The sequence below is a fragment of the Pseudophryne corroboree genome, chromosome 9, assembly GCF_028390025.1.
Source record: "Pseudophryne corroboree isolate aPseCor3 chromosome 9, aPseCor3.hap2, whole genome shotgun sequence".
NCBI lineage: Eukaryota > Metazoa > Chordata > Amphibia > Anura > Myobatrachidae > Pseudophryne > Pseudophryne corroboree.
In genome coordinates, this window is record NC_086452.1 from 183,223,867 (window position 1) to 183,238,585 (window position 14,719).

At 43.3% G+C, this 14,719-nt stretch overlaps 1 protein-coding gene across 7 annotated transcripts in view; it reads right to left on the reverse strand.

The window, feature by feature from the left end:
* PRRC2C (proline rich coiled-coil 2C) overlaps positions 1–14,719 on the reverse strand; it is a 265,459-nt gene that overhangs the window by 121,872 nt on the left and 128,868 nt on the right. For all 7 annotated transcript variants that reach the window (XM_063940000.1, XM_063939999.1, XM_063939997.1 and 4 more), the window contains exons 5-11: positions 11,842–11,970; positions 10,685–10,935; positions 8,503–8,582; positions 8,056–8,177; positions 6,194–6,284; positions 3,382–3,541; positions 2,333–2,416 (exon numbers count right to left, since the gene is read on the reverse strand). In XM_063940000.1, the coding sequence (XP_063796070.1) occupies positions 2,333–2,416; positions 3,382–3,541; positions 6,194–6,284; positions 8,056–8,177; positions 8,503–8,582; positions 10,685–10,935; positions 11,842–11,970 (917 nt within the window). The remainder of the gene's footprint in view (positions 1–2,332; positions 2,417–3,381; positions 3,542–6,193; positions 6,285–8,055; positions 8,178–8,502; positions 8,583–10,684; positions 10,936–11,841; positions 11,971–14,719) is intronic.

The following is a 14,719-nucleotide window of genomic DNA, read 5'->3' on the forward strand; positions in this document are numbered from 1 at the left end:
CCGACACACAGCACACACACAGGGAATGCTCTGATAGAGGACAGGACCCACTAGCCCTTTGGAGAGACAGAGGGAGAGTTTGCCAGCACACACCAAAAACGCTATAATTATATAGGGACAACCTTATATAAGTGTTTTCCCTTATAGCATCTTTTTTATATATTTCTAACGCCAAATTAGTGCCCCCCCTCTCTGTTTTAACCCTGTTTCTGTAGTGCAGTGCAGGGGAGAGCCTGGGAGCCTTCCCTCCAGCCTTTCTGTGAGGGAAAATGGCGCTGTGTGCTGAGGAGATAGGCCCCGCCCCTTTTTCGGCGGCCTCGTCTCCCGCTCTTAACGGATTCTGGCAGGGGTTAAATATCTCCATATAGCCCCCGGAGGCTATATGTGAGGTATTTTTAGCCAAAAAAGGTTTTCATTTGCCTCCCAGGGCGCCCCCCTCCCAGCGCCCTGCACCCTCAGTGACTGCCGTGTGAAGTGTGCTGAGAGGAAAATGGCGCACAGCTGCAGTGCTGTGCGCTACCTTAAGAAGACTGAGGAGTCTTCTGCCGCCGATTCTGGACCTCTTCTCGTTTCAGCATCTGCAAGGGGGCCGGCGGCGAGGCTCCGGTGACCATCCAGGCTGTACCTGTGATCGTCCCTCTGGAGCTAATGTCCAGTAGCCAAGAAGCCAATCCATCCTGCACGCAGGTGAGTTCACTTCTTCTCCCCTAAGTCCCTCGTTGCAGTGATCCTGTTGCCAGCAGGACTCACTGTAAAATAAAAAACCTAAGCTAAACTTTTCTAAGCAGCTCTTTAGGAGAGCCACCTAGATTGCACCCTTCTCGGCCGGGCACAAAAATCTAACTGAGGCTTGGAGGAGGGTCATAGGGGGAGGAGCCAGTGCACACCACCTGATCCTAAAGCTTTACTTTTTGTGCCCTGTCTCCTGCGGAGCCGCTATTCCCCATGGTCCTTTCAGGAACCCCAGCATCCACTAGGACGATAGAGAAATTACTAAAAGGATGCAGGCGCATGTGCAGGGCACGTCCTGCGCATGCACCCACATTTTCCGCAGTAAATGTGAACGCTTCTGCCTTTTAACTCCTTCAGTGGTGACTTTTTGGTATTTGGTCACATCACCCAGGGCTGGTTTTTAATTTTATGTTACCTGCGCGTTGCCAGGGGTTTCATACTCTGTGTCATGCTTTTTGCCAGGGGTTTTATGCTCTGGAATCCACGCTTATTGCCACGGGGAATGCTCGTTGCATAGGGGTAGCTAGGAATCGCCATCGATGTTTCAAAATCATCAATGGTCTATGACCGATGTCGAATACTTTTACCATTGATGGGGGAGAACTAGATTGTTTTCCCACCATCGATGGTTCCATTTTTTTCTCAAAATGTCAGGACATGGAGCTTAGCCCCACCGATGGCCATCCCTAGGGGTAGCATTTGCTGGCAGTCACTAGCCCGCCAGCTCTAAAATCCTCTCCCCCATACTGCCTTGTACTCCGCTCGGCTTGCAGAGTTTTGCAGAATGCAGCGATCGCGTCATGACATTCATTCTGCAAAAGTCCACCAGCCGATTGGAGTGCAAGGAGGAGGGAGAGGGGAGCAGTGGCAAGCCCCGGAATATTTCCGGGATTGCCAGTCTGCACAGCGCAGCTGGCCTCGGAAATTTTCCGTGCATGCCACTGAAGAGGTTAGTCAGGGGGCAGCAATGCTCCGTTTCCAAGGCTTGTGGTGGGCGTGGCTTAGAAACGGGGGCATATCGGAGTGATCAAGGGACGTGATTGGGGCAGCTGCGTGATGTCACAATCAAAAAGATGGCGGCGGGCCAGCAGGGGCTTACTTCATTTTAGCAATCAAGGAGAAATTGCAGTGCGATCGCAATTTCTGTCTGGGGGGGGGGTAGCAGTCAGCATGCTGGGCAGCCTTGCCCTGCGATGGGCGGCCCCCAGCATGCGATTACAAGGATTGTAAACTCTGCTACTTAGCAGAGTTTGCAATCCTTACAGAATCAAGTCCTTAGATCTTAGTAGAACAGTTCATCTGCACATATTTCTGGTCACACATGCAGCAATACCTGCAAAATTATCTAATGTCTTCACATGTAGTTACAAAACAATAGTCACCCATAACTAAAAGAGAAGGGCTTCGAAATCAAACAGACAAGTGAATAATTTGTTGACATGGCAATAAACACAGACTGTACATAGGTCATTATATAGCAGCGTGAAATCATCGCTTACAGGGCCCCCATGTGCCCTGGCTAATATAGGCTAGAAAAAAAATAATTGTTGAGTACAGAGTTAAAAATAAATCAAAAATAACCTTTTAGGATATACCATACCTGTTGAGGAACATTCTTTGATTGCAAGAGAGGTGGAATAGTTTTCTCTAATGATAAAAGAGATGGAGGCATCTGGCGTCTGTCCTATTGCAATGCAGGAAGAAAAACTTTAAACAGGCTTATAAATAGTCAAACAAAAAATGTCAGGCTTCTACTTTAGTAATATTTTGTCCACATAAAATAATAATTTGTAATCCGTGTTGGAATATTTGTCAAGTTAAGCATATTCCAATAAAACGGAAAGAACAGACTTAACCTAGTCTACTCAGTGTAATGGGTTAAATTATGATTTAAGGGACAGTGTTCTGCAAGAAAGAGGTACCCTATCATTTTCCAATGAGAACAACTGTATGTGTTTTTATATGGAACAATTGGCTCCTGTGTACAGAATTGGTTTAACACCTGTTCTGTGCAGCTTCCATCCCTGTTCACATGCTATATATAACAGCCCTATTCAGAATTCCACTGTGCAGACACCATTGTCGAACCAATAATAAGATGCCACTGGAAGCCACTAAAACAAAATTAAGCAGAGAAACTGAATCGACAGTGGGCAGAGCATAGCAATTACACACTTCTTGTGGAGCAACTGCTGACAGATACAAATGATACAATTATCTGGCAGATGATCTGCCTGGTTGGAATGAACATCTGGGTAATGGATGAGAGCAAATGAGTGTCAACCATTTGCTCCCAAACACTGGAAAACAGTCAAAAACTGTTCATACAAATTGGTTAAATCATGCGTTTAACCAATTTGAATGACAGGTTTTGTCCATCTTCTAGTGTTTGAGAGCAAATTGCCATCATCCATTACCAGATTTTCATTCAAACCAGACAGATCTACCACCAGATAATTGTATAGTGTATGCCCAGCCTTACTGAATATACAAACACAAAATATCTGAAACTAAAAACCGCATAAGATACTTTGTTAAACTGCTGAAAAGCCAGGAGATACTGATGTCTGGGAAATATAGAGTTTGTTATATGAAGCAGGTTAATCATCATAAGCATAGATAAAATGATTTTAATAAAACAAGCCCAACCTGTGTGTCCAGAGGTGGACCTTTACCAAGCAGTGACTTCTGTCCCATTATATGTGCAGCTTGGGAAGAAGTAGTGGTTGCCCTTTCTTCCGATTCCTTACCGTCCTCTGAATTTTCAGATTTTGCATGGACTTGCTCATTTTTAGAGATCCGATCATCCCTATGCAGATTAGAGTGAAGTATTACTTTTTATCTTTCAATTTTTTTTTTTTTTTTTTTTAAATAATCTCAAAACGGTAATTGATATTTAAGTTTCTGCTTAGAGCTGTGGCAAAACTACTTTCAAAGCAGCATTATGGAAGTTTTTTTGCACAATATACTAAAGTATATTTGCACAGTGACCTGAATTTTCCAATTTTATTTGCATTTTTTAAATATTAGGGGATGCATCTATATAATTCTGTAAGGTCTGTCCAGTCTCCGAGGTCTACCACTAAGGAGACTAGACAGAACTTGTCTGGCAGAAATGGAGGATGAGGCTGCGTACTGTAATATGGGAGGAGGAGGGGGGGCTAGGGTAGGGCATCAATTAGAGCAGGGGGTGAAGCAATGGAAAGAAGGGCCAGGGCAGACCAGAGCAGATGGCAGACTGAGGTGATGGTCCATTTACTGGTTCTAAGTGTTGCAGATACCTGACTTTTATGGGCGTTAATAACTCACCCAATACAGTTAAGAGCCCCAATGTTTTTGGCATAGTCCTATAATCACTGCATCTACTTTTCAAGCTAAGTTGTTCATCGATTTATCTAATTCTGTGATAACCTCCCGTAACACAAAAATTTCGGGCCATGGCCTATTGTCAATCAGCATTTCTGGCACTGCAAATTCGTAGCCTTGTCAGAAGACCCACGTGCAAATGCTCATACCAATTATTCAGAAAGTGCCAGATTATTACACAGTGCTATACAATGGAGGATAGAAGAGACTCATGATACAAACAGATGACATGCAACGCACAAAACTTAGCATAATATAAACTGTAACTGGAGTACGTGTTCTTGGACATGAGCACTGTGTAAGTTCCTGGCAGTTTATATCATGTACATTTCTTGCATAAATTTCATCATAGAAAGAACATTAAGTTTAACAAAGACGAACAAAATATGCATTATAAACATTTCAGTGCCCTTTATCAAGCAGTAAATGTCAGTCTCCACAACAAGGTGGTCCCTGTTCAGTTCCTATCAGGTCAGCACTACAGTTGTGTTATTGTGTTCAACATATTGGTTCACCCTGTACAACTTAAATGGTTAAGGCTTGCAGGTTGGCAAAACAGATACACAGATCCTTAATTCCTAAGGAAGGGTGCGCAGGTCCTAGTCACGGCCCCCACAGCTGCACCAACTATGCTGAGATGCATACGCATCGGGGAAAGATGAGTGTTCATTTAAAAACAAAGCACATGAATAAGAACCATCATTGCATGTGTAAACAGAACCTCTTAACCCAGAGGTTCCCAAACGCGGTCCTCAAGGCACCCCAACAGTCCAGAATTTAAATGTATCCATGCTTGGCCACAGGTGACTTAATTAGCACCTCAATTTGATTTAACCAGATTTAACCATCTGTGCTGAGTCATGGATATACCTAAATCATGGACTGCTGGGGTGCCTTGTGGACCGCATTTGGGAACCTGTGTCTTAACCTATCATATGTAATTTTTAAAATGGGCATTCCAACTACTGAAGCATAAGTTCAGAAATGTGTTGTAGCTGTTTAAATAACAGAATGAATACGTATAAAACAAGAATGTGGAGCTAATTAGCACAGCTGGGGCTATCTAATTAGCTCCTGACGCCAGCACTTAACGGGGGTTTGGTCTGCTTGCCTCAGGCACGCAAAACCAAATCCCTGATAAGTCATCTCAAAAGCTCCAACGACTGCTGTGGAAACACATAGGTCCACGGCTTTTTGCAGAACCTGTGTGTGTTCCGTGCAATACTGGGTAATTTACTGCATAGTAACAACAGGCTATACTTGGATAGCAGTCGCAGTAAATACCCATTCTTGCCATGTGGCAAACAACCGCTAGGAATAGGGTAGCCCCCTAAGGGTTTCATTAAGAGATGTGGGAAAATCAAGCTAAGAGAGGTATATTTTTACATAGACAACTAGTAAGGAGTGCAAATGGTATACCAATATTCCCAAGGAATGGAACGGCTGTTCCATTAACCGCCCTAATCTGTACAACTTTGTTTGCACACTGCAATTTAGAGCTTATACAGGACATGCTGCCCCTAAACCCCCCCCTCAAAAAAAAACAAAACATAATAAACTTAAGTCTGTCTGCACATTTTAAGCATACTAATGTCTTTAGCTGGATTTACTCAGCAAGTTCAATGGACTCCCTGACCACAAGCAGTACGTATGGGCAAGGAAGGTTTTCAATTCTCATGGAGCACATTGACTTATGAACCTGGTGAACAGACATTTCCACTGTACATCTATAGATACTTTTGTAACAATATAAACACATGATAAAACAACAGGCTTTGAAATGGGAGGGCAGTGCATGTGTGAGGTACTGCACAATGGGCAGAACTCCCTTCTATCAGGAAGATTACAAACCATTCAGACCCGAAAATAAATGGAACTACGGATTCAGCTCTAATGCTTAGAACGTAAATAAACAAAATACTGGAAAGATCACTTTGAGTAACAAATATTTTAATAAAAAGTAAAAGAAAAATACAAAATACAGTACAGTAAAGTAAAAATACAAGGTACACAAGCTACATCACATCTTCATACACAGGTGATACACCTTAAGCTTGACATTGAATGCTACATATAACTTGTTAAGGTAGATTACCAGCTTTCCATCTTCTCTTTCTGACCAGAAGAATGCTCCTCATCATCGCTGAAATTTAATTGCTCAGTGTAATCTACTTCACTTTGTTCTCCTACAAGAAGGGAAAGAATAAAGAAATATATAAATAAAATGCCATCTGTCCTACAGCCAAAACAAGCTGAAAACCAGAGTCTTGTACAATACAAGGATCCCAGTTTGACGCACAGCAAGAGTACAGTATTACCAGACACTAACTGCTGCAAGAGACCAGGACCCCTAGGTGGCAGTCCCCATGTATGAAGGGGAAATCTCCACCTCATAAATCGGCAATCAGAGTCTATATGGACCACAGGAGTTAACGAAAATAAAATAAACACTCCCAGAGGCAGCTGCCAGAAAGCTCCCTATGGATGAGGGGGGAAGCAGAGGTTCTTATAGGTAGGACATTTGGAAGAAAGTCACAAATTTTGATCACATTCTTCAAGTGCCATACTCCTAGGTGGAGCCTCTATTCTCAGCACCAGTGATTGCCAAATGATGCTGCTCTGCCAAGCAGCCCTCGTTTTTTAGTTTTACATGTCTAATATGTCAAATCTATTGTACAGTTGCAATGTGCAGTATCAACTCATACGTGTAATGTTTGTAATGTATGCTACGTTTTTCTCCCTTCTTATTCTATGTATTCCCCCTACATGTTGCTGCTTGGCAATGCATTGTACCACAAAAAATTCCTAGTGTACGTGCGTACACCTGGCCAATAAAGCTGATTGTGATTACTTTCAAACAACTAATAGCCAAGTACAATTTAATTTGTATATTTATTTATTTTTGTGGGTTGCTTGGTCTTGTCCTCCACCCCTGTACAGTTACATAATCTGCTCTACAAGTGATATTAAAGATGAGTACATTTCTGCAGTGTATGGTCTTGACAAATGTGAATTTGTGTTCCCAAAACATTCAGTCAATAATAAAGAAAAATGTTGCATCCCAAATATGATGGGCAAAGTCAACATTTTTAATTTGCAATGGTGTCCCCTTAAAAATGGACTCAAATCAAAACAAGAAAATGCTATTGATGAGTAAACGAGTGCCTAACATGTCATTTAAAAAAAATCTGTTTTTGATTTGCTATGATGTAGACCAGAATAAAGTGGCAATTTATGAGCTCAGCCAAAAACAAAACAAAAAACACACTATGGCAAGCTCCCACTCATTTATATACACGATTGTACAAAACATGGGTGGACATTGGCAAAATGGTAGGTGACAGTCCGGAGAAACAGCGCAAAATCAAGGCTTTGTGGAATTACAGGGGTGTAACATCAAGTGATGGCGGCTTTCTCGGTACACTCTAATCTGCAGCTTGAATGGATATAGAACAGACTTGTCGGAAGACTTTGCAGGCTTGCCAGTCGAAGCATTCACATGGTGCTACTGGCCACCTTGGGTCCCCCCCTCAAACCTTGTTTAAGTACAAACATTACACTTTAATAAACTATTAGCAATTGCGTAAACATTAACATTTTCAGTTTATACAGCTGTAACTTAGTGACTTTCAGAAGTCTTATACTGTGCTATAAAGGCAGACCAAGGAGACAAGGCTCAAACAGGCATCACGGTTTCCAACTTGTTAAAGCTAATGAGTCTCTGCTCCATCATGCACACCATACAGTGGTGTGCACTGCACTGGGGTCTTACGATGGTCTGTGATCTTTGTGCTATTATGGCCACCTCTCAAAATCGAAAGGGAGAAATTATACATTTAAATAATGCTCGTGTGGGCAAGCTCTAATGTTGGCAACACATACTGTATGGATTTGTGGGGCAAGTAATAACAAAACTACCTGAAAAAAGCCATGAAGTAGAAAGCAAGAAGTATATACCTGCCCAGCCATCGTCCGTTTCAGTGTCCAGGTTATCCAGTTCCTTGAGCTCAGTTGCACTAATGATGGAGGGGCGTTCAACACCTTCAGCAGCCCATGCTTGTGGGGGTCTTCTAGAGAGTCTACGTAAAGTGTTTAATCATAAAAACAGTACATTAAAAGGTTGCAAAGGCAAACAGTACATATCCAGTCTACAAACACCGATGGCTCAACGCTTATTTTTTTTTCTTAATAGGTAACAATTTTAAAATACACCTACATCAATATTCCTCCAACAGAGTAAATATAGAAATACACTTAGAGTATGCATTAAAATGAGATACCAACTTAAATTTTATTTTACAATATAACGTCTACTGTTGCCCCAGTGACTGTACAGCTTGAAGGCATTAAGGAGAAGTCCTTGGGCAGGATTTGTGATCTTTTACACAACTATAAAATTCTCACCTGTTGTTCTCCGCTGGTGTGGGATAACGTGTTGGCCCCTGCATTGGGGGAAACGGAAGCCGTGGATAAGATGGGAACATCTGTGGACGAAGACATAAAACATTATAATTATTATGTATCTATGTATATAGATTATGCTTAATCTGCTTCACTTTACTACTAAACAAAAAGGGAACCAGGCAAGAGCAATCCTTTTTTAAAATTTGTTAAGTCATTTATAGGATTCACGCCCTCGACTACTTTTTTTGGTTAAATTTAATATAAATAGAAGAAAAAAAACAATTACAAAAAAGGTGTATATTCTGTGTCTAAAGTATGTTCTTCCACCAAAAACAGTGGATTTCACAAAATAAACCTGTGAGAGCTTGAGAAGAGATGGCACTGTCAAAAATAAGGCACCAGAGATTATCACCTGACACTGCTTCCGAAACGGTCTACCCTGACACCTATAAGCAGCCTGGCACTTTGTGATTTACTCTAACCTCAACCAGTCACAAACCAAAAAAGATAAAACAAAACAGAGTGACAAATGCATCACCAAGATCTAAATTAGTTCCTGGGTACTCTTGCAATAGATAGCTTTTGCATTTTAAGAGACATTATGCATTTGCTCTGTTGGACATCATTATCTTTTTCTAACTTTGTGCCTCCAGGAAAAAGGAGATTTTTGGGAATTCATCATTAAATCCTTTTCTCTGAATCAGGCTGGGGGACCTGGACCATGTATTGTATGTTGGGACCATGGAGCTTACTTTTGGAAAAGTACCCAAAATGTCCTTTTTTCCTTCATCAAGGCTGAGGGACACTGGACCATGGGATGTTCAACAACTGCCCACAGGGGAGGGAACGCTCAGGTTGCCTGACTGCAGAATTGGTGGCCACCACCGAAAACAATACCATAAAAACGAACAAGCTTGTGGACATAGGACCAGATAGCTGTCCAACAGACCTGTTCCGTGGAAGCCTCATGCCACTTCGAACAGGCAGTCACCACAACTCTAGCAGAATGCGCAGAGACCCGGTCCGGTGCCGGGCTCCCGCACAAGAGTAGGCATGAGAGATTATGCAAGTGATCTATCGTGCAATGGCCTGCTTCGCAGCAGGTAAACCGTGTTGTTGAGCACCGTAGAGAACAAGTAGAGAATATGTGCGGCACATGAAATTTTGTAGATCTGCAGGGTCCAGACTACATCTAAGAGACAAATTGTAGCAGTCTTGGAAAGGGGCTGAGAAAACACTGGAAGGACAATTTCTTGTTTAAAGTGGAAAGATGAAACAAACTTTAGTTGGAACGAAGGAATTATACCTAGACTCCCCCCCCCCCCCCCCCCCCATCATAATGTAAAGATGAGAAACGGCGGCCTGCACACAAAGCACCCATCTTGGAAGCCCGCTGAGCTGATGCAATGGCCATAAGGAATACCAGCTTACGGTCCACCGACTAAAAAGGCTCAAAGGGAACTCGCTTGAGAGCCAAGAGAACCAGATAAGATCCCATGAAACTGCCGGCTGACAAAATGGTGGTTGGACACGCAACAGACCTTGTGAAAAGGTCAGAACATCTGGAAGAAGAGCTGGACACCACTGCACTTTCAAAGAACGTAATCCACATGGGCCAGCTATATGTAGTGGAAACCGGCAGACCAAATCTAACAGAAATAAAAATGCTATGTTCAAGTACAGGTCACTGAGAAACCACAATGCAAGGGCAGAAATAAAAGGAGCACACTGTCCCCGAGTCCAGGCAGTCTCTCGAGACCCAGAGTGCCACCGTTGAAGCTACTTACCCACTACCCCCCCCCCCCCCCCCATGCAATCTGGCAAGCTCTCACAGCTCCCTGCAGCTGATTTGCCATTTAAACATTGGCATGCTGGGGGCTGCAGGGAGACTGTCCCCCAGCCTTGAAGGAGAAATAGCAAACAACAATCTGGCACATAAAAAGTGAATATTAGGGGTTGTAGAGGGTAGAAGCATTTGTCTTAAAGTGATCATTTGCATTAAGTGCCGGTTCCTTTTGGCCCCTTTCAGCAAAATATAATGAACAGTTTCCCCCAGATTGGATGGATGAGAAATACACATTGTATAAAGTCTGGGTGTCGCACTTGCATTTGTCACACATCCTACACAGTTTTGTGCCCATCACAAATGTACAATGATACAGAAGATTATCATGCTGCTTACATTTCCAGCAAATTGAGGCATCATGCCTCTGTACTGAGGAGGTAGGCCAGGTTGCTGCCCATTCAATTTTAGTGGATTGGGTGCGCCATGACTAGCTCGTTTATCCCCAATCTTGCTCTGGTCTGCAGCACCAGGGAGAGCAGGATTAGAGGATCCATCCTCTCCGACTGAAGCAACGTTTTCTTGGTCAGAAGGTGCAAGTGGCGTGCCAAGGTTTCTTCCTCCACCTTCGCGCCAACTGGCCACATCAGCTATATAAGAAAGAACAAAAGTTAGGGGCCCAGGTCTTGTCAAAGTAATACATTTCCAAACTGTATTGCAAAATAAGGTGCTGGGAAAACTTCCAAGACAATGTCCATTGTCCAAATCAAATGGTGTCTGTATATTCGTATATATATTTCTCATACTTGGTGAGCATCTATGAACACTGGTGCCCAGCTCAGAGGCACTGTGACCAATTGCTTAGTTTCCTAAACTGCCAGTGCACTTATAATGATGAGATGTCATTAAGGTTAAGAAAATGCACTGATACACCAATATAAGAATGAAGGGATGTAGTTGGGATCCTGGCGTTCGGGATCTCGGCACTCAGAATACAGGTGCCAGAATCCCGAATTAAGTAACGCGGGTAGGCTAGGGCTAGGCTAAGGAAGGGGGTGGAGGCGTTAGCCTGCGGGGAGGGGGGTTAGGGATACTTACCACCACTGCCTCTGTTGGGATTTCAAGCAGTTGGGATACCTTTGTGGGCATCCCATACCTAACCCAGAATGAATCACCCTATAAAATAACATTCAGATTGCCTGCCCCTTGTGCCACCAAAATCTGTTTGCCTCACTTATGCTCAGGATTACAGCAGGAGGGCAAACACTTAATTTTCACCTACGCTCAAATCATCTCATGTTACAGATGGGTCCACGGTTATCTTGGCTAGTTTTCTGCGCCTAGGCACAACATGGTTTATTAACATAAACCCTTCATCTATTATTCTCAGCTGCAATACAATAGAGAACAATACATCTGAGCATTAAGTTCGTTTGCCCAGTCTCAGTTAATCCTATTAAAGGTCAAGATAAACATGGACCCATCTGTATGTTATACAATCCTGTCATAATTACATATTTTAACAGTGCATATTACAACATCTAGGCATGCATTACTTTGTGGGCGCAAACTGGGTCCAGGTCCATAATTATCATCTGTAACTTCTTTCTCTTTTACTTTTTCCTGGTCCCCAGCTGCCTGCAGACTGGGGAATTCTTGCTGGAAATATCTGTTCACCTGAACACCTGGAAAGAGTACAGTTCATATTAATCTACAGGGCAGGTTATTAGCAGAGAATTGCAATCTTCACGAGAAAGGGATTCATAATACAATAAATGGAGTACATAATAGCAGAGTTAACATACACATTCAGACTTCACATAATTATGAGAAATACATCATGCTTCTCAGAAAATTATTATTACTACTACTACGATTTCTGCATGACTGAGTCACAGATGCAACTTTTGAAATAGTAGTTTTAAATTTGAACAATGGGGCAGATGTATTAACCTGGAGAAGGCATAGACCAGTGATAAACACAAGGTGATAAATGCACCAGCCAGTCAGCTCCTGTCAATTTACATATTGGAGCTGATTGGCTGGCACGATTATCACTTCTTTATGCCTTCTCCAGGTTAATAATACATCTGCCCCAATGTTTCTTTTTAACTCCCTTGTTGCATACATTTCTATTCTCCTGAAATTTTGCAGTCAATCCAGTCATTACTTCCCTGTCCCACACAACGTTACATAGCTGGCAGGGCTGGACATAGAAATATTGTGAACTAACCCAATAACGCATCAAGGAAAGCTGTAAATAAATTGCCTTGGTTGTTGCCCAATATTAGCACAATAGATTATAGTCCCCTTATTCAAAAGATATGATTTCACAAAGTTGGAATTGGTAAAGTGGATATTTTACAGAGTCGAAAACAGTATTTTTGCACTTTGTGAAATTATTTGCTCTGACAGACAGTGGAACCATTTGGTACAAATGGCACAGGTGTAAGTTTGGGCTCTTTAAAAATGACACATGTAGGAACTTTCTAAATCAGTTTATCAATCATTTATGTAAGAAGCCACATACAACAATGGAGATAAGGGGGGGGGGGGGGGGAAACATAACCGTCCCACTCCTGCAACTCCAAGTAAAAAAAAATAAAAATAAGATTTTACTTACCGGTAAATATATTTCTCGTAGTCCGTAGTGGATGCTGGGGAATAGACTGGCTCCGCAGGAGACATGGGCACTTTAAGATAGAATTTAGATTCTGGTGTGCTCTGGCTCCTCCCTCTATGTCCCTCCTCCAGACCTCAGTTAGAGAAACTGTGCCCGGAAGAGCTGACAATACATCTCCCCCGTTCCCCAACTCCGCTGCCTGGGCGTCACTCTTGACTCCTCCCTCTCCTCCTTTGCACCCTACATCCAAGCTCTGGCGCAATCTTGTCGGTTCCAGCTACGCAACAATTGCTCGCATCAGGCCATTTCTCTCCCAGAGTGCAACTAAACTTATCATCCACTCACTGGTCATCTCACGACTTGACTACTGCAATGTGCTCCTCACTGGCCTCACTTGCTCCCACATCGCTCCCCTCCAATCTGTCCTCAACTCTGCAGCTAGGCTCATCTTCCTCTCCCGCCGCTCCACATCTGTCACTCCCCTTCAACAAAACCTACACTGGCTCCCATTCCCCTACAGAATCCTCTTCAAACTCCTCACCCTCACATACAAGGCCATCTCTAATTCCACTGCTCCCTACATCTCCAACCTCCTTCTCCCTTCATACTCCCTCCCGCCCACTACGGTCGGCTGATGACCGTCGCCTCTCCTCTGCCTTGGTCACTGCTTCCCATGCACGAGTTCAGGATTTTGCCCGTGCTGCACCCCTCCAGTGGAATGCGCTCCCCCGCTCCATTAGACTCTCCCCGACCTTGCAAAGCTTCAAACGGGCATTGAAAACCCACCTATTTATCAAAGCGTACCCCTCCAATGCACAACCTAGTCCTTAGGCTGCTCCTCCATCCCCCTGCCCCATGCCTTGGACATCTCTGCTTTGCTCGCATACCACCATCAGGCTTCTACCTGCTTGTTGCACCTCATGTCATCTGTCTGTTGCCCCTCCCCACTAGATTGTTAGCTCTTCAGAGCAGGGCCCTCTTTCCTCTTGTCTAAACCCTCTTCTTGACACATTTCACTCAGCGACCATCTTTACCTGCTTTCTCTCCTGCTGGTAAAGGCTCATCTCTATCTATGGCCGCCAGCCCCAAGTAGTACAATGATTACTCCTTCGCTACTTTCATCTAAGCTGTATTATGTTTTGAGAACTGTGTTGCTCTTTGTTACCTGCACTCCATTTGTTATTTATTTACTGTTATGCTAAGTTTTGTCTCCATGTACTGTCCTTTGTACGGCGCTGCGAAACACTTGTGGCGCCCTATAAATAAAATGTAATAATAATAATAATAATTATGGTAATCCAGGGCAAGATTCATACCAGCCACACCGTATAACTTGAGATAAACATACCCAGTCAACAGTATGAACAACAACAAAGCAACAGGTCAACCCTGATGCAACCATAACATAACCCTTATTTAAGCAATAACTATATACAAGCATTGCAGAAGAAGTCCGCACTTGGGACGGGCGCCCAGCATCCACTACGGACTACGAGAAATAGATTTACTGGTAAGTAAAATCTTATTTTCTCTAACGTCCTAGTGGATGCTGGGGACTCTGTAAGGACCATGGGGATTATAGCAAAGCTCCCAAACGGGCGGGAGAGTGCGGATGACTCTGCAGCACCGATTGAGCAAACACAAGGTCCTCCTCGGCCAGGGTATCAAACTTGTAGAACTTTGCAAAAGTGTTTGAACCTGACCAGGTAGCCGCTCGGCAAAGTTGTAATGCCGAGACCCCTCGGGCAGCCGCCCAAGAAGAGCCCACCTTCCTAGTGGAATGGGCCTTAACTGATTTTGGCAGCGGCAAT